This window comes from Triplophysa rosa, linkage group LG18 (genome assembly GCF_024868665.1).
Source record: "Triplophysa rosa linkage group LG18, Trosa_1v2, whole genome shotgun sequence".
NCBI lineage: Eukaryota > Metazoa > Chordata > Actinopteri > Cypriniformes > Nemacheilidae > Triplophysa > Triplophysa rosa.
In genome coordinates this window covers 8,742,555-8,768,091 of record NC_079907.1, presented here as the reverse complement: position 1 = coordinate 8,768,091, position 25,537 = coordinate 8,742,555, and the positions used below count along the sequence as shown (strand labels likewise).

At 36.9% G+C, this 25,537-nt stretch overlaps 2 protein-coding genes across 4 annotated transcripts in view; one reads left to right on the top strand and one right to left on the bottom strand.

Annotated features, from left to right (window-relative positions):
- uts2r2 (urotensin-2 receptor 2) overlaps positions 1-25,537 on the bottom strand; it is a 57,007-nt gene that overhangs the window by 23,515 nt on the left and 7,955 nt on the right. Inside the window, exons 9-10 of one of the 3 annotated variants that reach the window (XM_057358262.1) lie at positions 22,891-22,943; positions 18,972-22,806 (exon numbers count right to left, since the gene is read on the bottom strand). The exons of 1 other annotated variant lie outside the window; for it this stretch is intronic. In XM_057358262.1, coding sequence (XP_057214245.1) covers positions 22,792-22,806; positions 22,891-22,943 — 68 coding nt within the window. In that variant the 3' untranslated portion in view covers positions 18,972-22,791. Of the gene's footprint in view, positions 1-18,971; positions 22,944-25,537 lie in introns of those variants that run through there. One more of the 3 variants, XM_057358261.1, reaches the window with a different exon arrangement.
- On the top strand, positions 17,489-22,883 carry LOC130568971 (urotensin-2 receptor). Its single transcript, XM_057358260.1, has 2 exons — positions 17,489-18,777; positions 22,771-22,883. Exon 1 carries the CDS (start codon positions 17,649-17,651, stop codon positions 18,771-18,773), a length of 1,125 nt encoding a protein of 374 aa, XP_057214243.1. The 5' UTR covers positions 17,489-17,648; the 3' UTR covers positions 18,774-18,777; positions 22,771-22,883.

The following is a 25,537-nucleotide window of genomic DNA, read 5'->3' as shown; positions in this document are numbered from 1 at the left end:
TGCCCTGCGATTAACCGCTGCACTGTTGACTTTTACTGTCTGGAAGCGGTGTGTGTCCATAAAAACATCATGCCGGCCCAGCTGAGCCCTGCACAGATCATTGTCTGTGTAGACAGCCTGGGTAGACAACCGTGTGACTAATTGCTGATTATTTCCATTTATTAACATATTTATGGGCCACTTTCATATAATGTTGGCCCTGATGTCTATGAGGGAAGACATTTACTTCCATGCCAAAGAGAGAAGCTGGAGTCCTGCAGTATCTGATTCAACATCTGAAATCTTTATAGGTCAGAGCAGCGGTTCAAAAGCAATACTAAAGCAGCTCTTCTGCCGTTACTTTGGGTAAGAGTACATTTGGGAGATTTTCAGGCAGACAGATATAACACATGAAGTACTGGAGAACGTGTGCGAGAAGTCTTGACGCGAGGGATTGCACACCCTATAAAAACATTTAAAGGATTAAACACCTCATAAAAGCTGAAGCATAACTAGAAAAACACACACATTCAAATGCTCCACAACAACTTGAGATAAAATGGGAGAATTTCCCACTGTCTTGGCAATACAAAACAACTATTCAGGTACTGCTCTTAGAAGAGCAACCAGCATTTGGATATGGAGAAGCATCTCATCCATCAATCAAAGCAAAAAGAGATTAATGAGTTTAAGCTTTGAACCGGTGTGTTTTCACGAAGAACCATCTGACGCCGTCAAGCGAGAGATAAGGCGAGATGGCTTTCACTGTCATCCCCCGGCTTCTCAATCAATGCAAAGAAGGTCTATCAACACTTCTCAAGGCGGAGGTTTGCCAAAAGCGCAGCTGTGTGTGTTCTCTGTCAATCAATTCTCATTGTTTGATACAAACAGATGCTGTGTTCTTGGATGTGAATCACCCGTGGAAAGACCTGTGTATAAACATTACTGAGTCACAAATGTTAGCTATTACTCATCATCCTGTAGAAATTCTTGTAAATACATTACATTTATTCATTTGGCAGACGCTTTTATCCAAAGATAAATAGATTTATTGCTTGTTTTTTTTAAACACACAATATAACTCTGTTAAGTCAATAATCTGTTTTTAAAATATTTGTCCTTATTTTCTATATTTAAGGAGAGTGAAGAGTCGACAGGAAGGTACACTCTTAAAAATGAAGGTGCTTAAAATGTTCTTACAGCGATGCCATAAAATAACCATTACTGGTACCACAAAGAACAGTCAAAGGTTATTTAAAGAACCATCTCTTTCTTACCTTTTCATAATCTGATGAACCTTTTTCGCTTTAAAGAACCTTTAGTGAAACAGAAAGGATGTTAAAGGTTCTTTATGTATAGCCATTTAGACAAAAAAAGGTTCTTCTATGGCATGGTGAAGCACCTTTATTTTTAAGAGTGTTTAGAGGCAGAGGGTGTGGGATTGGGACATGACCTGGGTCAGACTTGAACACTGTGAGCCGACAGCTCTTACATGTTTGGACCATGTGCGCAGGTCCAACAGTTTATTAATAAATAAATAAATACCTAATAATCATTTTTAAGAAACCTATAGTAAATTTGCTCTTCATTGGGACCTCTGAGAGGACCTCTGATTGATTGATTGTTGTTTCGTAGTATTTTTTAAACATGGTATTTGTTGAAAAACAATTTTATTGTGGTTTAATTTCTTTAAAAAATCTAAACAGACACAAGACATTTGTAGTCAAGATAATTTGCTCATGGAAGAAGTGGATGAGAAACACCTTGGATCATATTGAAATTTCTGTCATCTTAAACAAGATTACAAGGTCTTAGATTTTAGTTATTGACTTTTAAAACATCATCTAAAAGATAATGTAAAAGGTAATGTAAATAAGTGCTCAAGACAGCCCACATGAAGTGACAGTTGTCACCCACCATTGCATCACGCAATAGTGTGTCTGCCATAGGGAAGTGACTTTGGGGTTTTTGACTGGATTACAGGTATTCTGTCTACTGAGGAAGAGCAATGTGTCAGTTTGACTGTCTGTGTCTAAAGCCAGATGTGTGTTCAGCCAATGTAGAGAAGATAATCTGGCTGCAGCTGGATCAAGGCTGTCTGTCAACTTTTTTCCATTTATCCAGGCATCTTACAAGCATCAGCAGAAAGAAAGAAGTGAATAATGGGTGATCAATCGTAAATTTAGAAGCTAAAATGTAGATAATGTACACTGTTTTTGAAACAATATTCACCTCAATGTAGCAGAATACAATACAGAAACACATTTTAATTGTGTTATATTGACTATTCAAATAAGCAAAGGTTTTCTGAAAGGAAAACTGACAAGAGGATTTGTTACACATTATGTGTGTTTGCTCTCTTTAGTGCTCTCTAGCTCACTCTCTTGTGTTTCTTTATACAAAACGCTTTCAAAAAAGTTTGAAAAAATGTAGAAAAACTATTCAAAGGGGGTTGTTCAGGGTCTCTCGCTGCTGAAGTCTATGGGGAAATTAGCCCAGCTATTCAAGCACAAAGCAGCCTTTTTATTTTCATTTGCTGTCTTGGTTTTCTGAAGATCATTGAAATTTATGACAAAATGTGTTTGTGACTTTTTGCCCGTTTATTCAAACCTGGCACATAATGGTTTGCATACAGATATTATTAAATCATTATTGCTGTTATCAGTTCATTAAGGTGTCAGTGATCATTCTTATGGTTGTCTCGAACCATCTGATAACACAGCTGAGACTGAAATGGAAATGGGGCTTCTATTCAGAATGAATGTGAATCACTGAATGAATTCAAAAACAGCTGCAGAGGTGCCAGCGTGTGTTTGTGTGTGTATGAAAGACACACCTTGAAAACAACAGAGAAACACAAGAGAAGTCAAGCTGTCTTTGGGACACAGGAATTTCCCAGAGGCTCATGGAGGCTAAAAGAATAAATTACAGATAGATAGAGAGATGATACACAGACAGACAGAGAGAGAGAGAGAGAGAGAGAGAGAGAGAGAGAGAGAGACAGACAGACAGACAGACAGACAGACAGACAGACAGACAGACAGACAGACAGATAGAATAAATTACAAATAGATAGAGAGATAGATAGGGTAGAGGAGTTGAGATGCAAATGTCAGAAGCTGGATTCAGGATGCCCGCACATTATGTGGCGTTAGCGTCACTTAAAATGTTAGGACATCGGCAGTACCCTCCAGGCCATCTTTTCATCAGATTACATCTTTGTGATACCAGATGCTATTTACACCTGAAAGCAAATAGTCACTCCTTTACAAAACCCAGATTTTTAATTAATTCACCACCGAGGAATTTTAGGTCATCTTTCCACATTTGACAAATGTATGTGCCAGACCTAAAGTGCTTGCAATTATGCTGTGACAATTAGAACCAAGCAACTGACAAAAAACAAAAGGGTGAACAAAGTCATTTTTCTGTCCTGAAAAGGCAGGCAGCACAAGCTAACAGTGCTTATAATATTAATTACATGCATTCTGAGCCTAAAATGAAAACTCAATAACCAAAGCACATTTTAACTAGTCAAGCAGAAATACGTGCGCTGACTGTTGCTCATTGAGATTCTCCTATAGCACAGATAATGAGCAGAACCTTAGCACGAATATTAACACGAGTATAAATATAATGATAACAATCAAACCACTATATTTGTGTGGAGGAAAAAAAGATAATATTATAATCAAATAATGCATTACATAGTTAAATAATATTACAAACATCTTACAAATAATATTCCTTCTAAAAGCTTTTTTATGTTTTGGATGAAAATACATGAATGTAAATGTGAGCTCAATAGGCTAACCCATTCACTCCACTTCAGTGCGAGCATGGTTTTCAAAAGCAGTGGCAAGAATGTTTTCCAATTGTTTACTAAAAATATTTCCCATGTAATGTTAAGAAAGCCCATTTCCAATTGAATTCAACAAGGTTTATTTATGTGCTTATGAAAGAAACAAATATATAGGGCTAGCATAAAATTGACTTCACTACAAGCTTTAGATTATGATTGTGTGGAATGGAAGGATTTGTTCACAATAATGGAAACTTTTGATTTGAAAACTACTCTGAGTTAATGGAATCAAAAGAATCTAGAAATTAGGTGAAAGGATTTGGTCTCAAAATGAAAACAACAACATGGGAAAACAACAAATTTGGACTAACGCAATTGCAGATTCATTACCAGACTCGGGATTGCTTTGAAGGACCCAGCACACTTTTGACGTGTGAGACGAGAATGCAACGAAATAAATGTTTTCTGCTTTTGTCCCATTCAAAATAAAGACTGATAACAAGACTCTTGAGATTTGAGCTAGACTACATAATTTCTAAAATGCTCCTGTTCCGTGTTCCACATTCAGAGTTCAACAACACTGCTTTTTGTGTTATTTAAACAAAAGCAACTAGGCTATATATGAAATATTGTTCCAAAACTGATCCAGCAAGGTGAATCTACACTGAGAACATTCAATCATTGACACTGTTTATTTGCACGCTCTGGCTGAGATGCTGTAGTGCCAGATTCCCTAAAAGAATTATGCAAATCAGGTAACGGTGCAAATGAGCTGAATTAGTGATGAATGCAATTTGCATAAAGCAGTTCTCTACCTCACAGGACATGCTAGGATGGAGCAAAATTTTTTAGAGATAACGTATTTACGAAACGCGCTCCGTTAAGCAGTTTGTCCGTTTAGGTCTACTGTAGAAACAACATGGTGATTCCATGCAAGTGGACACATTCTTTGTCACGAAAGTGATTTGAGTAACAAGTTGTTTTTTTTCTTTTACTTCCTTCCACCTACTACTTCATTAAGCATCAGAAAGCATCTACAGTACTTGCATCCGTGAAAATTTGATATTGTTAGCGTATCACCTCAACTTGAAAAACTTTTCAAACCCTTATATGACCTTTATAGCATCTGACAACATCACGTCTCCCACAACATTACAACCTTAACTCTCTTTTCATTTTTCAGATCTTTTCTTTTCATAAACAAACTCTGAACTGAGTGAGGACAACAGAAAAAAATTAAATCACTAGCTTCACTTTAAATCAACGAGCATGCTTGTCTGTCACGACACTGTATGGAATACATTTCATGTCTTTTTATTGGTATTTATTTGGATTTCACAATAACCTTCAGTCTACTTCAATCTGAGTTAAATAAATAAAGATCTGTCAGGTGTTTCATAACACAATTGCTGCAAAACCAAAAACTTTAAATTGAAAACTACTCGCTTGTGAAGCTTGGAAAAAGCAACTTAATCCAAGGAAATGTAATTTAAAACCATGCATTGCGACCAAACATTCTCACTTCCAAATAAAGTCCTTCAGGGGAAGGATACGTTTTTTTTATCAACACTACACAATTTCATAACCAGCAAAAGCATCATATCTTGTAACTTAAGGTGTTGACATGCTACATGATCTCCATATTATGATTCTGTTCTTTATTCAAAATGTCAAAGTATAACTATTTTGACATCTTCAGCAAACATTAACCCCTAGGGGAATTTTGTGGTAGCCTGGGAATTTCACTTAGCAGATAACTTACAAAATAGTTTCAAGCCACGAGGTTGTTTATCCAGTTTGAATAGACTCCATAAGAAAAAATGACTAAAATATTTAAACCTTCTTTCATCTGATGTCTTGGTCCTTGATGCTAAAACACCTTTCATACAAACAACAACATTTTATCTTTCTACCAGTAAGATATCCTTTACACATCAGTAAATACTTGTAAACTCTGTGATATCATTAACCGGAGGTGACCTCTAAACAGCATGCCGCCATCATGGGCGTTTGACTTTGCAAGCGAGCAGACAAGCGAACTTCAACTGAACTATAGGAGAAAAAATATATTTTCACTAGCATCCAAAGGCAGAGATGCCACCTACAGCTAAAATAAATAATAATATAATAATCATAATAATCATAAATAATGCATGTTTACACAAATTATCTCTTAAAGGGTAATTTAAGAGCAAGGATTTTAAAAACAAAATACAATCCAGATAATTGATTTAATGTTGAATCAGTGTATATTGGTTAATCTCAACATTAATTAAAGGTCCAGTGTATGAAATTCACCATTTAGTGGTGAGGTTGCGAATTGCAACCAACGGCTCACTCCACCCCTCCCTTTCACAGCAGTACGGTGGCTGACACAGAACTAAGATGTCGTCACGTTTTCACTTCTTTGCCAAAGCAGATAATGTATTTACGAAACGCGTTCTGTAGAGCAATTTGTCCGTTTGTGGCTGTAACAACATGGCAAATTCCATGCAAGGGGACCCGCGGTGAATGTAGATAGAAATAGCTCATTCTAAGCTAATGAAAAAGGTCTTTATACACCTCTGAAGACATTGTTATGTATGCTTGTTACGGGTATTTCTGTGTTATTTGTATTTTTGAGTCCATAGGAGGAGCTGTGGGAAAATTCTTACTTCACGAGAGCTACGTGATGTCATCGGGGATTCTGGATAAATAGACTTTGAAGCAGCAACGTCGCCCTCTCTTTTTTTCTCCATTCTCATTGTTCTCGCGGGCGTCTCTCCCAGCGCCTCATTGGATTATTTTGTTTTGTCTTGCTATGCTTGAATTTCTATAATAATTTTGTTTTGTTTTAATCAGTAGCGTATAGCGTATTTATTTATAGTTCACGTTTTGTTTATTTAATAAGAGCTGAGCGAGGGAAGCAGTTGCCCGGAAGGCTGTTTAATTTTCTTTGTTCGGAAGCCAGGTAAGAACCTTACTCCGAGAACAGGTGTAGTTAGGGTTTCTGTTTTCTTAGTTCCCTACCTGTTGACCGATATTTTCTTTCTTATTAATTCGTTAGATTATGTTTATAAAAATCTTTGTGTGAATTGTTATATTGTGTCTCTAAATATTTGAATTGAATTTCGTTGTTTAATTAAAAAAGGAGGCGTTTTGAAATTAATCAGGTTTTGCGACTTTTTTATATGTTCGGCCTGTTTCCTTTATTTAAATTGTTTAGCGAGCCAAAATGGTTATGGGCCGTAACAGTTATATTGCATTTCTGTCAATAGATTCTCCAAAAAATGACACACAGCACCTTTAAATCAATTATATTTGCTATCTGAGAAGAAGAATATAAGATCTCATAAAACTTTTTAGCCGTAACTATATTCACAATATAACGCAACATCTAATTTCTTACTGCTCAAATAGCAGACAAGCATTGTTCTTTTTGAATGTTAATCGAAGTCCATATTTGCTCTCTTTGGGGCCATCATTACTCCTCAAAATCACAACGCAGCTTCTTATACTGTAGCTCCCCTCAACAACTCATTCCTTTTGATAGAGGAGCAGAGAAACACAGAGACACTGTTTGGTCCCTGTTGTCAGCACTACAGACTAATGAGTGTCAAAAAGCCAACTGCCCATGATCAAAAGGGCCTGTAAATAAGGTCTGTCGGAGGAGGATTGTGTCTCTCGACAAGAGTGGCAAAGCACAGTGTCGCACATCTGCTCTGCAATATCGGAGCAGGCTGTGATCCCGTGCAAGCAGAAAAAGACTCTCCAAAAGCAAGTGGCAAGCAACAGACAGGCATGGGCTTTAAATTACTGCTCATTTCGTCCATAATTTAAAGTTTCAAGCAAGGCTTATTGCTCAGGGCGTAAGCAACACTGAGCTGTCTCGTATTATTACCATTCGGGTTAATGGTCGTGGTGTCATTCGCCGCTCCACAGGGAGAGATAACATGAAAATAGTTATGGTTTCAAAGCAATAAATGCCAGGGCTGGTTAATCAAGAATGCGTTGCATTGGTTATGACTCAAGACCAAATGATGAAACATTTTTTCATTTGTAGGAAAATAATGAAGTCATTTGAGGTCTGCAAAAGAGTAATACTTATAAACGCAACCAGAAAGAGGCCATATTGACTTTTTGATACGTCACTTCAAAATATCACAGTCGTCGTAACCATGTTGTTTTAAAGCAAATGCTTCCAAGCACATTCATTACAGAAACAATCCCCTGGGCCAAACTCAGAGCCAGCATCCAAGTTCATGAATCACACTTTCTGAGTTTGGAACAGTAAAAAATTGATAACTAGCTCAGATATTCAATTAACACTCCACCAATGCCAATTAACAACAAGTCAATGTTTCAAACTTATGAAGTAAAGAATTTCAAACGTTATTGGTTGGAATAATCTCTTACACTGCATGAAGCCCGCAAAAAATAGTTGAACCTTTTAAATGTCACTGTTACTTCAGTGGAACACTTACGTACATTAAAATTTCACAAATAAATTCTAAGAAAAAGTAATAGGTCTAAATATACTCTCTAATAATTATTATTTAAGAAGAATACAATTTCATAAGAGACCAACTTTAGGTCTGTTTTTCAAACCATTACAAACAATTAGGTTTGGATTGTGCATTTTCATGATTATTCATGTTTATTATTACATCTCATTGAGGATGAGATGCAAAGCTACAAATAGATGAGGAAAAAAATAACTTATGACAATCATTCATGAATAAATACGCACATGTGTGGGAGAAGGAACCAAGGGAAAGACATTTCCACAACATGATGATGAATGCAGAGTGCTTAAAGGAACAATACGGCGTTTTTAGGAGGATCTATTAACAGAAATGCAATGTAATATATTCTTCAGAGGTGTATAAAGACCTTACGTAATGAACCGTTATGTTTGTAATACCTTAGAATAAGCTGTTTATATCTACATACAGAGCGGCCCTACACTCTCCAGTCTCCACTCTCCTCGCTCTCCAGTTTCAGCTCCAACACGCTCTCTCTCTCAAGTATCTGGACGAGTACAATATTAAAGCAGTTCCAGATAAACAATGACGCTCAAAACTGCTCCGTCACACAGCTAATATTACAACAACATATCTTGGTATGTATCTCCATAGATATCTGTGAGTATATCTGCTAAAAGCCTTAGTACCGCAGGTCCTAACGCATCTCTGCTGGAAAGTCTTTATAATATTAACACAGGTCCTAGCTCCTTTCTGACTTTCATCCTTCTTTTTAAACTTAAAATCCACAAACCTTTTATTTTATGTAATAAAAAAAGACATAGCTCGTTCTACAGTCTTTCTAATGCCCGCAAAATATCTTCCCTGCGTCAACATGAGAACGACATCTTTTTGTACTGTTGTGGCCACCGTCGTGTTTGCACTGAGCGATTCGTTGCAAATCTATAATACAACGCTAGTGGCCGCTGTAAATCAAAAACTGCGCCTTTAAATCACTGTGGGTTTTAAACAATGCAATACAATCTACGATACTTTTTCAAAAGGATTCAAATATTGTTTTGCTTTTCTGATATTTGTAATGAATTTCCATTGCATTTTTAGTCTATTCGTGCATTTTTACCAAAAGCCAGTTGAGACGACCTTTGAGAAGTATAATTGCCTAATTTGTGCACAGGACTGGAGAAACAATTTTCTCCAGATTTCCCTGGACAAGGATTACAAAGATCAAAGAGTCGCACAAATGTGAAAAGGTGAAATGAATGTTTGATGTGGGCTCGAAAAGAACTTGAAATGAATTGCCCACCAGAGGGGATTTCAGAGGCACGGACGCCAGCGACACAAATAGATTTCTCAGAGCCACCCTCCGTAACCTCTTAATCCACTATTACATAGATTTTATATTTATATATTATTTATATGTAAAATCCACCAGGCCACTCATAAAACCGACATGGTATTTCTCAAAAAATTCAATAACATCTATGTATATACTGTACAGTGATATCACTAAAAAAAAAACTGAAATTTTCTGTAAACTAGAAAAACAGAAATATATTTATATTTTTTCTGTAAAATTATAGCATACAAAGATATATATTAAATAGTTTTGCCTATTTTTTTGTAAATGTGTTGTCTTGTTCTGTAATTTTATAGTTTTTGACCGTATTTCAAAAATAAACTGTAAAAAAAGAAATCTTGTTAAAAAAACTGATTTTTTTTGGCCGAAGCTGGCGTGCCAGAAATAAACTGTAAAATAACGGGTTTTCCCTCTAAAATTACACTTTTTATATAATTTTACGGTTTCGGACCGTATTTAAAAAAACATTTTACGTGGAAAATCTGTAAAACAATAACAGAAAAAACTCTGTAAAATAAGTTTTTTTTACAGTGATATACATATATAACATGCGTAAGAACAGTGTTAAAACATAGAACAATGTAGGCGTTGTTGGAGAACAAGTCATGGGTGAACGTTTTATGCCGCTTAGACAGGATATCATTAAAACCCACTTTTGACATTGCTCATAAAGGCCGTATATGGAAAATAATGACAATGACAGCATAATTGTGGGTACGTTGAAATAAAGGTGCTCAAACGTCAGAGGTGATGTTATCTGTTCGACGTGGCATTCAGTGCTTGTTCTGATGGTACACAACACATGGCACTTAAAGAAAACACATTCGGAGAGTGTGAACATCCATATAGCACCTTTCAGTAACCGCTTGGAGGAACCATCTGCTAAGATATTGTTCCAAAAGTGTCTTGATAACATGCATTGTTTTTCCATAAACTCTTAAAATAAACCCAACACTTCCAACTCTGGAAAGATTGAATATAATCACGCTTTTATAGGCTATTTTTAGTAGAAGCAAGAGATTGCATGTGCTCCACACGTCATATTTTGTCCTGCGGTAAGAGCACAGATGGCAGGAGTCTGTCAAGCAATTACATTTACAGACAATCGCTAAGCAGCCATTTTAATACCAATATTACCAATATAGACCTAAATACATACAGAGGGTAAAGCAAAGCAATCAGTAACCAAACAACCAGTGACGGACATGTATAAACACCACATGGACCATTTACAATTCTGTAATGGCAGAACATACAGCATGAATTATTTCACATTCTAACGGAGTACAACAGCTCACAGGCAAAATGAAACCCAGACCACTGCTGCAGATTGTAGATTAATAAGTAATATGACAAGAACCGGTCATCGCATTCAGCCTGAACATTTCGCCCCGATCAATAAAGGTGAACCGTGCTGAATGTAGCTCATATTCTGTCCGGCATCTCACAGATAAGACGAGCATGTTTATAATAGGCTACATGGTAAAACAGCAGTTCTGGACATTAGGGACGTCATCATATCAAAAGAATTGTAAACAGATCTAAATAAGTCATTGCTGTGGATTAAAGTGTGTGAATGTATGTTGGGTATCATTTGACACTGAAAGAGCATTTATAATTCTTGAAGATGCATTTAGTGAATCGAGCACTGCTCAAAGACTTAATTACCGCAGTATGGAACCATGCAATTTGACAGGAAGCTGAAGTACACAGTTTGCTTATCTAATTATAAACAGTATGAAGGTCGGTTGTTTAAGGACATCTGGGTAGTATTTAATCAGAGAGATGTTTTAACTTCATTTTGTTTTGTGTATGCTATTTCAAGTATAATTCATTTACCAACCCAGTTTAGTCCAGATTTAAAGGGATAGTTCACCCAAAAATGAAAATTCTGTAATCATTTACTCACCTTCAATTTGTTCCAAATCTGTATAATGTTTTTGTTCTGATGAACACAGAGGATGATATTTGGAAGAATGCTTGTAACCAAACAGTTCTTTGACCCCATTGACTAATACAGTAGGAAAAAATACTTATTTTTTTGTTCTGTTGAACACAAAAGAAGATATTTTGAAGAATGTAGGAAAGCAAACCGTTCGGGGGCACTTTTGACCACGATTCTAATTTTTCCTACTATGGTAGTCAATGGGGTCCAAGAACTGTTTGGTTACAAGCATTCGTCCTGTGTTCAACCAAACAAAGAAATTAATTTATACAGATTTGGAACAACTAGAGAGTGAGTAATTCAATTTAATTAAGTGAAATATTCTATGTATTCAGTGCAGGGAATGATTTTTACACTGTAAATGCCCGTTATTTAAATCAAATGTGAATACAATTTATTACTTAATCGTTTTATATCAAGTACATTTAGTATATAAGAATGGGTGAACTCAAACTTATGTATTTGTTTTAAATAAGTTTATTTATTTTTAAAAAATCATTTTCATAATCTAATTGGTAGATTAAAGCTACAGTTTGTAAAAACCGCCGCTAGAGGGCGCTCGATCAAAACAACAACAATGCTTAATTAGCTTGTTAGTAGCTTGATGACGCTGTGAAGGAGCATGGAATGATGGGATCTGTTCAGGGGCGTGTTTACCATTTTGGGGGCCCTAAGCAAAGTCAAGACCTGAGGCCCCCCACACATTGCCTAGCATTTTTGTTTGAATTACACAGCAGTATTGAGTACATGGAATTAATGAGACATATATACATACATATGTAAACTGGATTTATTTTACGTTGAACCAAATAACAGCACACAATTCTCTAAAGTTTTTTATAAGGATAAACCTTCTTGGATTTGGGATGAAAAAGTGTCCTTTGTTTTATTCAGAATAATACAGAATGCTGTTAGCTACAGTATAAGAAAGTAAACGGTGCAAGATTCTTCTTTTCATGCTTCTTTTCATAGCATTGTTTTGCTATATTCGTAAAATTCGTTTTAGATTTATTTTCTTTTGGTTTCTTTTGTTTTTGAGCACCGCTTTCATACGTGCGCTTCATTGTGTATATCTGAGTGTTTAAATCAAGCGTCAAATGATTTTACCGCTTGTAGCCACTAGGAGGCCCCCAAGCTTGCGGGGCCCTAGGCATTTGCGTGGTTTGCGTGGTGGTTAACAACGCTATCTGTTTTCTTCAACTCCACCGCTGATGGCCATCAATCAGACGGGAACAAGAAATCATGTTAGCAGATGAGGTAACGTTTTATACTTGTTGAGAATAATTGTGGTCCATAAATAAGTGACTGCTCGAAACAAGTTAGTGGCTTGCTAGACGCTAAACACTACTTCCGCATTTGACCAGACACTGTTGTCATGCGGTTTCTACGTCAGCAAAGGGGGTAACAAAGGGGAACGCGGATATGACGCCATTGACAGGCGACTGCACGTCACTGTTTAGATTGGCAATTTTCTCACGATTTACAAGTAGTTGGAAACATTTGAGATATTGTAAGTACACAGCTGAAGAAAATATATAACACTAGCTTAGTGGTTTTTGGATATTTTACAGCAAAATTGTTACAAACTGCACCTTTAAATGTCATAAAGTTCATCACCACCTCCAACCGTTTGCTTTATATTTAATTATTTGGAGTGTTTGGTAAAAAAGAGATGGTTGTGGTAATGTCATGCAGAAGTTAATTAATATAATAATAACACTTTTTTTGTTTAATTTGTGTTTCTTAATGTCAATGTTCTTAAAGTAACATTGAAGTTTTGTGTTCATTTAAATTTTGAGTTTCTTGAAGTCAAAAACAAACAAACATAACAGTTCATTCAAAAGGTACACTGTTACAATTTTAAATACACTACACTCAAGTAGATTATTTTGTTTAGAAATATGGTGTATGCACACCATATGGACAAAAGTATTGGGACACCCCCTTCTAATAAATACTTGTAGCTATTCCATCAAACTAAATATTATTGCTATACTTATTATTTGATATATTTAATACTATATTAAAGAATTTAGTTTCCATCTTTGTTGAAACAGTTTTGGAAGACCCTTTTTCGGTTCTGAAATGACTGCAGCCCTGTGTACAAGTCATTGATGGGTTTGGGTGTTGAGTTTTCAGGACTGGTTTCTGCAGACCAGTGAAGTTCTAGCCTGAATAAGTCATTTCTTCTTTTTTCCCTGTGCGCAAGGGGCTCTTTCAGCCAATTTATTTAATAATTGCCCCTCAGCCATGTCTGTTTTGAAACGGCTCCTTTCAATGTTTGAAAGGCTCCTTGTGGCTTTTAAACTAAGTGTATATTAATGCACTTTACCAACAGAGACACGCACAGTTACGCACAAAAATCCATAATGAAGATTCCTTTCAGAAGCAGGAAGTATGCTAAACACATTTCAGACTTTTCTCCACATCTATAATTAGGCTGCCAAAATAACAGTATTAAAGCAGTTTTGGGTGTGTGCTGTAATGAGAGAATACAACAAGCACATGGTCATTTAAAGTCAGGAAAACTTGATGGCTTTATCACCTAGTTTGACTACAATTACTGATTATAATAATAGTTGTAACTGATTGAAAAAATAGGAACAAAGGTTATTAACGGCAGTGTATTTTTTCTGAGGGGCGGCACTTCGGATTGCTGGCACTGCAGTAATCTTTGTATAAAGACAAATACTAAATTTGCTACTATAAAAAAAGTTATATTTGCATCATGATACATTAACACGCTCTGCAGAGCAGTTTGTCTGTTTAGGGCTACTGTAGAAACAACACGGTGAATTCCATGTAAGGGGACCCGCGGTGTAGTGACACGTAGCAGCCAGGCTTAACAGAATACCAGTAGAATCCACAGAGGTCTGACAAAAGAGCTCATCTATACCTAAATATGCTGTTCTTCATGCACGGACTGCACTGAATTCTGGGAAGCTTGAAATGGAATAATTTTGCAGATGTTTTAATGATTTCTGTGGAGACCTTGTTAAAGCACCGTCCTGTTCTCAGGATAAATTCCCTGTTATAATTGATGTCACATCTGTAAAACAGACAAGTTCCTGGCATATTTATTATTTATAATGGCAAGCAAAAAATCTCTCTCCAGATCATATCTACAACTCGGTCAGCCTTGGTCTCTTCTAATGGTAATAAGATGATCATTTTTGTGAAATGAAGATAAATATTATGTATTCACTACAGGCAGCTGTAGAAAGATGAGCTGGATCTATTCATTCGCAAGGCCAACACCTAATCAAAAATCTGAATCGATTCTATTGAGAGAAAAGACTCAGAGCAAACGTTCTCTCAGTCAAGGAACGCATTAACACACAAATGTGGTTAATATTTATAAAAAAGTCCTCTGAATCCCATTGTTCTGAGAATAACTATTATTCAAAACTAAAAAAAATTGAGAATTTATTCACACAGTAGAAAAACAAAGGCGCATTAATGCATCAAAGCATTAAATAACACGGCTAGGATAGGAAGCTCGTGTATCTGAAATAAAAAAAACTTTGGTAACAGTGGCAAGTGCCCATTTTTGTGAAGAGAGGTAGACGGGTGGTTACAGAGCTGAGATGAGCTGGACACATTTGATCAATGCTAGATTCACAGCATAAAGGCTAGAAACACTGTCTTGCATCACAGATTGTCTCCTATTGTCTTATTTCACTCTGCCGTGAATATATATTTTTTTTATGCATACTTACATAGGATTTAAGGACACGTGCAGTAAACCTAAAGCCTAAAGGAATTGCACAATGCTTGTTACAGTAAGAATCCAAAAGACCACAAGATAAAGAGCACATGTGAACTTCAGCTTTTAGCATTTGTGAGGCTTGTCCTAAATTTAAATGATTACTCGTGCCCTACTCAGCCTAACTTCTACAAAAGAATCTACAAAAAAAGAAATTCAGCACCACGGACAGCTCCCCTTTAATACACCTGAGAAGAACAGGAGAAAACAAACAGGATGCCTTGTGTCACTCAATCAAATCAAAAACATCTCAAATTGTTACAGGAAGTGTTTTACTCTACAAAGCACTTAAACGCACAAACAACTCCATGCTCCTGGCGTACCTGAATCGGCCCACCTGCCTGTGAGTTCCTTTTGGCCCCTACAGCAGCTTTCAAAAGCATAATCAGTATTCAGCTCCCACAGTAATGCTACAGTTCCACCCTGCCAATCATTCGCTCACCCTACACTGACAGGGTTCTCAGCTCTGTGCTTACAGTACCTACTGTATATAACATCATGCTGTGGTTCATGCGGTGATGTCTGTCAATCCAAGAGATCAATGACAGTCACAAACATAAAGCCCATATATATTGCAGAAGATGTGCAGGGAACGTTTTAATAATGTACTGAACAACATCTTCAGAGACACTATGTATGTATATATGTATATTTTGATACAATAATGTTGCGAAATCAAAATTATACCTTTTAACCGAAGTCATTGCTAAAGGGTGAGTTTCAATATAAGCATAGAAAATAACTCCATAAGGTAAAAACTACTCAAAAGGATAAAGTTATTCATTGCTCACATTAAAAAGAGCTATATTTTTGCCAAAGTTGTAAACTGTAACAAATACATGAGGACAATCAATAAATCCATAAATCCAAGTTTAGCGGCAGCAGGAACAAAAACAACTGCAAACCACGAGGAAAATAACTGATGTATCTATGTACTTTATAAATTACATTTATTGATGTTTTGGTAGCAACAAGCGACCTGAGATAGAAAGACGTGGTGTAACTCTAAATTGAATAAAAATGATTTTCTAATGACAATAAATGCGCAGCCATGTTTGTTGCTTGCTTTTTTTATTAAAAAGAAGCAAACTGAACTGAAACATTGACATCAGAATTAAAGTTTGCTGGAATTTCTGCATACATTTGTATTTAAAGGGGCTGTCTTTCTTTTCAGAGGAAATAGACCATAATAAGGGATCTCACACTTTGTAGTCTGGTTTCAAAACACAAGACAGAAAACTGAAAAGCTTCCATGTCCTACATTTCAATTATTACAGATAGCCTATATAAAAGAATTGCACATTTTTACTTTAATTAACCAACTTAACTTAATACTCATTCTTTGACATTATATAAATAGGACAAATCTTTTATTCTTTATGAAGTAGTGAAACACATGAAGACATGAAGTGCAGCTTTGTGGGTTTTAAATATGATTAGAGTTCGTAGGTCATAATAAGCCTCCAGGACATCAAACAGTAAAGCATTTGATTAGTGTAATTACAAGAGCTGTTAGCTTCTTATTAACAAATTGAGAGACTCAACTAATTAAAATCTAAAACCATGAAACCACACTCTAAAAAAAAGCCGTAAAAATAGGGCACAATATACTGTATTAATATGAAGGAATTTTCCGTGTTCATTTTTACAGTTGTTTTACCTGTATTTTACATTTTGCACTGCATTCATTTGCAGTTTAGCATTAATGGAAATGTCCGTAAAATAAAGGAAAATGTACTGGTAATTTTCTGCCAGTACTTTATCTGTTTTCTTACGGGATTTTTTTTTACAGTGCACTTACAGTAAACTATTTCAGCAGAAATGCGAACAGTGAAGATATGAGGGATTAACTAAACCAAGGTCATGAGTAACGTGGTAATAGGGTTGCTGCCATTCGTCGCACGCTTATGCAAAAGGTCACCTTTTATTCAAATGAATCATTAATGCCAGATTTTCGCTAAGGTATAGGCATAAAATTTGTTCCGTCTATGCGTAAAACGTGGCATCATTACATAAAGTGCGTATTTTTACGTAAAGTGGGTTAACGAGTATTTTTCGTATCTGTATTAATATTTACCAGATTTGTATTTCCTCGAAATTATCAGATTAGTAAAATGAATAAAAATGTTATCAAACCCATTTATGATAGGTGTTCGGTCACAACTTTCTCTAAAATATTTTGCAGCGAAAAGGCAGGAGCACTGTTTGACGTCAGGAGCTGCGGACACCGGCGAGTGTGCTCAGACACATTTGTCAAATAACAAAACAGTGTGTCTGGGGTCTGGCGCACCTGCCATAAAGTTCCCGCGCGGGGCTCGACATTCACCGCGGGCGCAATGAATTACACCAAGTCTGATCTCAATGGTCCGTCCCGTAACAGCAACTCCGGGACCGTGGACGAGCTCGTGATAACGTCGACTTTCGGGACATTGTTATCTGTGGTTTACATCGTCGGAGTTTCGGGAAACGTCTATACGCTTGTAGTCATGTGTCATTCCATACGATTCGCGACTTCAATGTACATCTCCATCATTAACCTGGCGCTCGCGGATCTCCTTTACCTCTCCACCATCCCTTTCGTGGTGTGCACGTACTTTCTGAAGGACTGGTACTTCGGGGACGTGGGCTGCAGGATCCTGTTAAGTCTGGACCTTTTAACTATGCACGCAAGTATCTTTACGCTTACGGTCATGTGCATGGAGCGCTACTTGGCTGTGACCAAACCGCTAGATACCGTTAAGCGCTCCAAGAGCTACCGAAAAGCGATGGCGTGGGCTGTTTGGATGTTATCTCTTGTGCTGACTCTTCCCATGATGGTCATGGTTAATCTGACTACGAAAAAAGCCGCAGATGGAGTGGTGAAAAGGATGTGCGCGCCCACCTGGGCACCACAGGCGTATAAGATTTACCTGACTGTCCTGTTCTGCACGAGTATAATGGCTCCAGGACTGGTCATTGGTTACCTGTACACCAGGTTAGCCAGGACTTATTTAGAGTCACAAAAGACCTCGGCTGTTAATAAAGGCACCAAGCGCTCTCCGAAGCAGAAAGTGCTGATCATGATTTTCACCATCGTGCTCGTGTTCTGGGCGTGCTTTCTGCCCTTTTGGATATGGCAACTTGTGCCCCTATATCACAAGCCCTTTCGTCTCGCTTCGCACACGCACACGAGCATCAATTACCTCGTGGCGAGTCTGACCTACAGCAACAGCTGCATCAACCCGTTTCTGTACACGCTCCTGACCAAGAACTATCGGGAGTATCTTAAAAACCGCCACAAGAGTTTTTACAGATACACGTCGTCTTTTAAACAAAGGCCACCGAGTCTGTACTCTTGGGGAAAGTCAGGGTCGTCTAGCAACCAGTTCGAGCTCAACTCGGAGACGCTCGGCATGGCGCAGTTGAAGGCGCAGTGGTGCGGTGAAAGAGATGTGGAGGGGAAAGCCTTAACCCGTTCGTAGAAAGGTAAAGGTTTCAGAATGCCCTGCTGAAAAATCAATAGAACCCATAACAGCCATTCTATAGATTTAATGGTTATAATGGAAATTGTATTGGTTTTAATGGTCTTTGTGGGTTTATGTGTTGGGCAGGTGCGGGAACTAATGGAAGATCATTACATTTTATTGGAATAAGGCCCAAAACACAAAATAATTGTGTAACGGTTTTAATGGTAAATAGCTGATGGTTCATAAAGATGTTTGTAACGGAAGCCATTTGTATATTCTTTTTATCAGCAGGAAAAGTCTTCCCTATTCACAAAACTATACACTCACTCATATATTTCCCTCATTTCCATGCATGTCATTTAATTATAATCTTATGTTTAATTGATGCCACGTGTTCAAAGAAGTGACAGGCAGGTATCAAAGTATGCTTGCCTTGACAGATAGGTATGATTTCTTGGATGCACAAGAGAAGAGTAAAAAACTTATTTTGTTGACAGCATGTTAGCGCTGAAAGTAAAACAGTAAAGAATGCCTGTTTTTTCATTTACAAACCAGATCAGAAATTATTCAAATGCATATTAAGGATAAAATATTCTTCAAATGTAAATATAGTCCCACATTTAATCTGAATGATAAAATATGACAAGCTCCTCTACACTGGAAAAGTAAGTTTAATGAGCCTATACTTAGATCTGTCATATGGGTTTGATCCATAGCATTACAATAATACACACTGACACATTTATTTAGGTCAAGGACACCAGATCAGACTTAGACTTCACATATAGCCAATAAAGCCAATAGGAAGCAACAAATGTTGCCATACTAATCTGAGAGATAAGCAGATGTATTGCCAAAATCGCTGCGCTGAAATCCCTTCCCAGCTCATGGTAATCATACCCCCCTCCCATATTGTGACACTGCAGGAGAAAAACAGGTGGTTTCAAAGGTGAAAAGTTTTTCACGCTCAACCTCCTCAGCACAAGACAGAGTACACTGCACCATGCATGTGAATTAGCATGTCTCCCATGAATTCCAAACTGTCTGACAATCTGCATGGTCTTCATCCTTCAAATTGTTGGGTAAAGGTCATTTATAACGACATTCCAAATCAGCAATATCAAAAGGCATGACAAATAATCCTCTTGCGGTCAAAGAGCACAACCCCCAGAAATGATCGTTTCTGTTTACAATGTTAGAATGGATTTGATGGTCTTTCAGCTGTGGAAATTGAGGGAAAGACATATACACACATTCCTATACCCCCGGAAGCAGACACAATGTGGAAGTATAAAATTGATTTTTACAGTTCTCTGGAGACAAAAGAACAGAAGCTATACAACTGGGGTCTGACTTTTTTATACAGTCGTCAAACTCAAGAGTGGCTTGAAGGTCAGACCAGGGTCAAAGTAGTTACAAGTTTTTGAGCCGCTCTCAGTGCCAAGTCTTACTCTATGAACGTCATTTCATAATGGAAGGACTGGCTCAAAAGTGGAAGAACTGAGTCAGATGTATCAAGCACTCGTATTAAAATCACACTTGATATTTGCACAACCTTGGGCTGAAGGCGCCAGTCAGACCTTTCCATTAGTATTTATTAGTCTGTTGAAGAAATTAAATGAGTGACAATTTGGTTGTATATGTTATTGTTGAGCTCTGCAAATGGGCAGTCATGCAAATTAACTCCAGAATTTATGATTTAAGTTGATCACCAAAGGGAAGCTTGTGTTACTGCACACATGAACGCACACGTTCTAGTAAATAGCTACGAGTCTTACGGTCAAACTGCAGGCTTGAAGATGTCCATCGTTTGCTTTTGCAAAATATTAAATTAGCAACATCTGTTCTTTAACACCACAACATGCACAGGCAAAACCTCCTCCCCTCCCTCCCAAAAGCCATTCTTATCAGCTGTGAATTTGCATTCCTGTTAAAAAATGATTAAAAATCTGGCTTAACATCTGCCGATACTCACACAGTTTAATCTTCAGGACTATATAACACATGTAAGAATGTAATAAGATTAAGATAGATCTTAAGATAAAAACGGATTTAAAAGGATTACTATTGACAGAGGACTCTCCCACCCTATGTAAATGTTCTCCAATCCAGTCAAAAATACCTCCGGGGTATGCTGAGTGCGTCACGTTTCAAAGCAAACTGAAAAATAAAGATTATTACAAATCACGCACAAGCACATTGAACCACATCAACCCAATCAAATGCTATTTCATAACAAGCTACTTCATAAGATATACTGGTTGTTTCTCAATGTACTGAACCCTGTGTCGGATCAGCGGTCGGATCAACGGCCTGTTTTGCATAAACCTAAACTGATTTCTGCACACTAGTTCACATTCATTCATACAGTACAGCATGAATAAATTAGCAACAGAAAAAGGAACATTATAGACCAAGAGAGATTTCCAATTACACTACTGCTGATGTGGAAATAAACAGAAAAGGCAAATTAAACATTAGCCAAAATTCCGGTCATGAATCATCGCGCATCAGCACACACAAACAAGAGGTCTTAATCGAGTATTTTTTCTATTTTAATAACACTGACGCCTGCAGCTTAAGAGCAGGCATTGGATGCAAACATCTCAAACCTGCAATTCACCGCTGTCATAGGTTTGGACAGAAACCGAACACAAGGGCCAAAAAATACTACATCAATACTGAAGGAACACTATAGAGGAGAACATTTCAAGAAAAACCTTCATTTTTATTTCTGTTTCACTGAGAGAAGCACCAGCCTTTTTTCTTATCTCTTTAAAAGTCACACAACAGAAGTGACAGCGTGCAGGTTTAGCCCTTAGGCCTGTAAACACAAGAGCCAATTAGCCGCTCGCAAAACAAGTTGTCGAAAACAAGTGTTGTGATTGGCTGAGATTGACTTTTACCTTAATGTCATTCACTAAAAAAACGATTAAAACACTTCCACTGTGGAGACGGTGAAGGTCTGGGAATTGAAAAACTGGGAATTGTGAATTTGATATTGGAATGTTAAGACAGTTGTTGGAATGCAAGTCAAGAGACGCATGACAATGCCATGTCAAGTGTCAAACATGTTTCTTCAAGCTATAGGAACATGTAAAAATGTTTTGGTAGCACATTACAATAAGGTTGTATTTGAAGAGTTTGGAGATCATTTTGCAACCAAACTCTTCATTTGTTAACATTTAGGCCTAATTAATGCATCAACATGAACTAACAATGAAGAATACTACTACAGCATTTATTTATCTTACTTCATCATTTCTAAAACTCACACATTTCTAAAATCAAACTTTGCAACTGTTAACATTAGTTAATGCATCATGAACTAACCTGAAAAACTGTACTGACATTAACTAATATTAAAGGAACAGTAGGGAAAATTGCTTTATACATTTCTTTGTTCTGCTGAACACAAAAGAAGATAATTTGAAGACTGTAGGAAAGCAAACAGTTCCTTTTGACTACCATTGTAATTTTTCCTACTATGGTTGTCAGTGGTGGCCAAGAACTGTTTGCTTTTTTATATTCTTCAAAATATAGAACATAAACATCACTGACAAAATACTAAACTTATTTTATAAATTAGCCTTTGTTCTCTCATAATTATCTGATGCGTTAAGGTTTCAGGAAGTCCTTTTACAAAGCAATTCTAGGAAAACATTTTTCAAGGCTAAAAGCAGATACATTTGATAACCTGTTTTCTAATCTCCGCTTTTCATTACACACACCTGTTCTGTCATCTCGCCTGCGTCGCTTGTCTAGACGATGATTTATAATACAAAAGATTTCTTTTAAGAGTGAGGCGCAGCCAGGAAAGAGACAATTTCAACAACCATCTTTTGAAAGAAGTCAAACCCACAAAATGATGGCCTACAAAATGACGATCCAAGCAAATCTCTTCACAATACAAAACAGCTCTTTAGTTAAAAACAAAACAGCCAATGTAGTACAGTTTTCAGGTTTCTCTATATGTGCCAGATGACAGTGTTCTTCTGTGTGTTTTCCATAGGGTTCCTTTGACTCGTCACCCTCAGTGAGGAGGATCCTACGGCAGAGAGGGGTTATCAATGGCATATTCAGGGTCACATGTGAAGGACACTGTAATGGCGTATCGTGTGCCCCAATTGACCTTCTCCACAAGGTGGAGGTTCTCAGAACCAGATGAGAAGAAAGACACCCGACCTGGAGAAGATGAAAGAAGGAGAGTGACAGGAGAGAGAAACAGGTTGAGTTCCTACATGACTTAACTGTTAATATCAGCCCAGAGAAGGAACAAAAGACAATGATACACCAACAACGATGTTCAGACTCTAAACATACATTTTTAAACAGCAGTTTTTCTGTTTAGATTTAAATGTTTGTTTTTGGTCATTTTTATGGGTGCTAAGATAATTGAATTAGATGCTTAGCAGAATTTGAGACGCAAAAGGAGGCAATGTCAATTTATGTAAATTACCTCCATTATATCAGCCTGGTACTGACCTTTGTAGACCGTCTTCAAAAATTGTCTTGATGTTCATTTTTGGTCAAACTTTAAAAAGTGGATATGCATGTTTGAATTTCTTTGACTAAATGCTGTATGGTGGGCTGTACTGCTGGAGGAATATTCCTAATATACAAGCATTTGTAAATCAAATGTTTACAATTTAGACTACGGGTCTAAAAAGCGGGAATAATGTTATTGGCACGTAGTCAAAAGAATCAGCAGACAAAGAACTGCAGTTTATTCAATGCGTTGTTCATAACACAGGTCCATGGGGAACCTGGTACACAACACCATTTTGAAGAAGCAAATAAAGTATGTAAATTAATAAGTAATACTTTTAAAAGAGAGTCTATAGACAGTTTCATTGGACGCACGTGTCTGGCTGAAGTTAACTTCTGGTCTGTGTTTGTTAATCGGTCTGGCTAGTGGCTAATAATATAAATATTTATATTTAATTTATATTACAATTTTAACGTGTAATAATTGTATTAAACAAACAATTTGTTGAATTTTATTGTATATTAATTTTATTAAATAAACAATTTGTTGAATGGGTTGTGTAACTTTGTCTACTGGTAACCCAAAATAATACTGGCTAGACCTACTTGTAACATGCTAGTTAATGTAATTTACTTGTTATTTCTTTTGCTTGTTTTCAGAAATAATCTACAGGGACTATTCTTTTGTGTACCGGATGTTAAATTTGGGGCACAGAAGCGTGCATACGCAGTAACATTTATGTTGTTGCTTCTATAACTATAACTATACTGTAGCTGTGCACTTTTTTTTACTATTTTCATGCCTATGTTGCAATCTTACTATGGAACTGAAGAAGAACTTGCTAAATTATTACTACAGAATAACTATTTTTGAATCGGGGTTCGTTTTTTTACATTTGAAACACAAAAACAGTTCATTTATAAAGCAATATGAATATGAATACAGTATGAGTGAAATGAAGTTATGATGGCTTTTCAAATAAGCTACAGATAAAAGCAGCCAATACCCTGAAGTGTTTGACTCCATCAACCATCTGAAAATATACTAATGATCCTTGAAACAGCGTAAATAAATTTGCTGATATAAATAACGGAAAAAACATTCTTGTGGAAAATGTTCCGATTTCACAAGTGACATGGGAGTTGTGATAAACAGCATGCTGTATTCTCACTAATTACACATGTCTAATCTTGTACACTTCACCTGAAGACGAAATAAGCGACCTTTGCTAAATTTTATGTATATTTATGTAAATTACCTGCATTTGTGTCTGCTTCGTTCTAACCTTCAGACCGTTATTGATTATTAAAGTAATGCTGAATTTCATTAAAGTATTACTATGAGAGGACAACACAAAACCTTGAAAATAACCGAAAGCTACAGTATATGGTGACCTGCATTGGAGGAGGAATATCTGAAACGCCTTAATCTGTCAAGCTTTGAGAAGGCCTGTGGATATCTGGAGTATTAGAGCTGGAAAAATTCAATCTTGGTTACAGTGTTTGCATCGAAATGAGAGGAAGGTTTGACTTTTATTAGCGAAACAGGCTTTAAAAATATAACGATTAAGACCATTATTTTCCTTTTTTTTTATTAGGTATGAATTAAAAAGCCAATCTTCCATTGCTTCTAATGACGTGAGTGCATTCCATGGTATTCCATTTATTCACAGTAAAGGAATTCTCAAAAGGAAAAAGTTACGAATTGAGTGAAATACAGTGCAAATAAATAAATTATTAATCTACTAAAGTATGCCCACAAAACGTGGATTGTAGGAATAAGTGCTTGTTTATAATATGCAATTTAACACTTTTTCAGAATGTCTATATAGAATTAAAGGGTTTACATAAGAAACTCAAAGTTACATTTTTAAAACTGTTCACTTCAAAAGTATTTCTTTTATAAAACCTGTATCTGCACATCAACACCCACGAGCTGCGCGTTCTCTTTCATCTGCCACACAAGCTTTTGTTTTTCCACCTGACACAAAAAAATGCACCTGTCACCTCAAACTCCTGAGCTGGTGCCAACTGTGCGAGATGCTCTGTGGGGCGGGAGCACGTTGCTCCTCTGCGGCTCTCGAATCAGAAAAAGCAGCTGTGATCCCGCAGGATTCACCCAGCGCCGGGCCTCAATTTTCGCTGTGTGACAAACCCAAAGTGGATTTTCGACCTCATCTCCTCATGTATGACTATCTTTCACACTCATATCTGTGCATCTCTCAACAGGCCGGTATTTGTCACGCCTCTCCGTCTTTGTGAAAGAGGGAGGTTGATTGTCAGTCTGAATC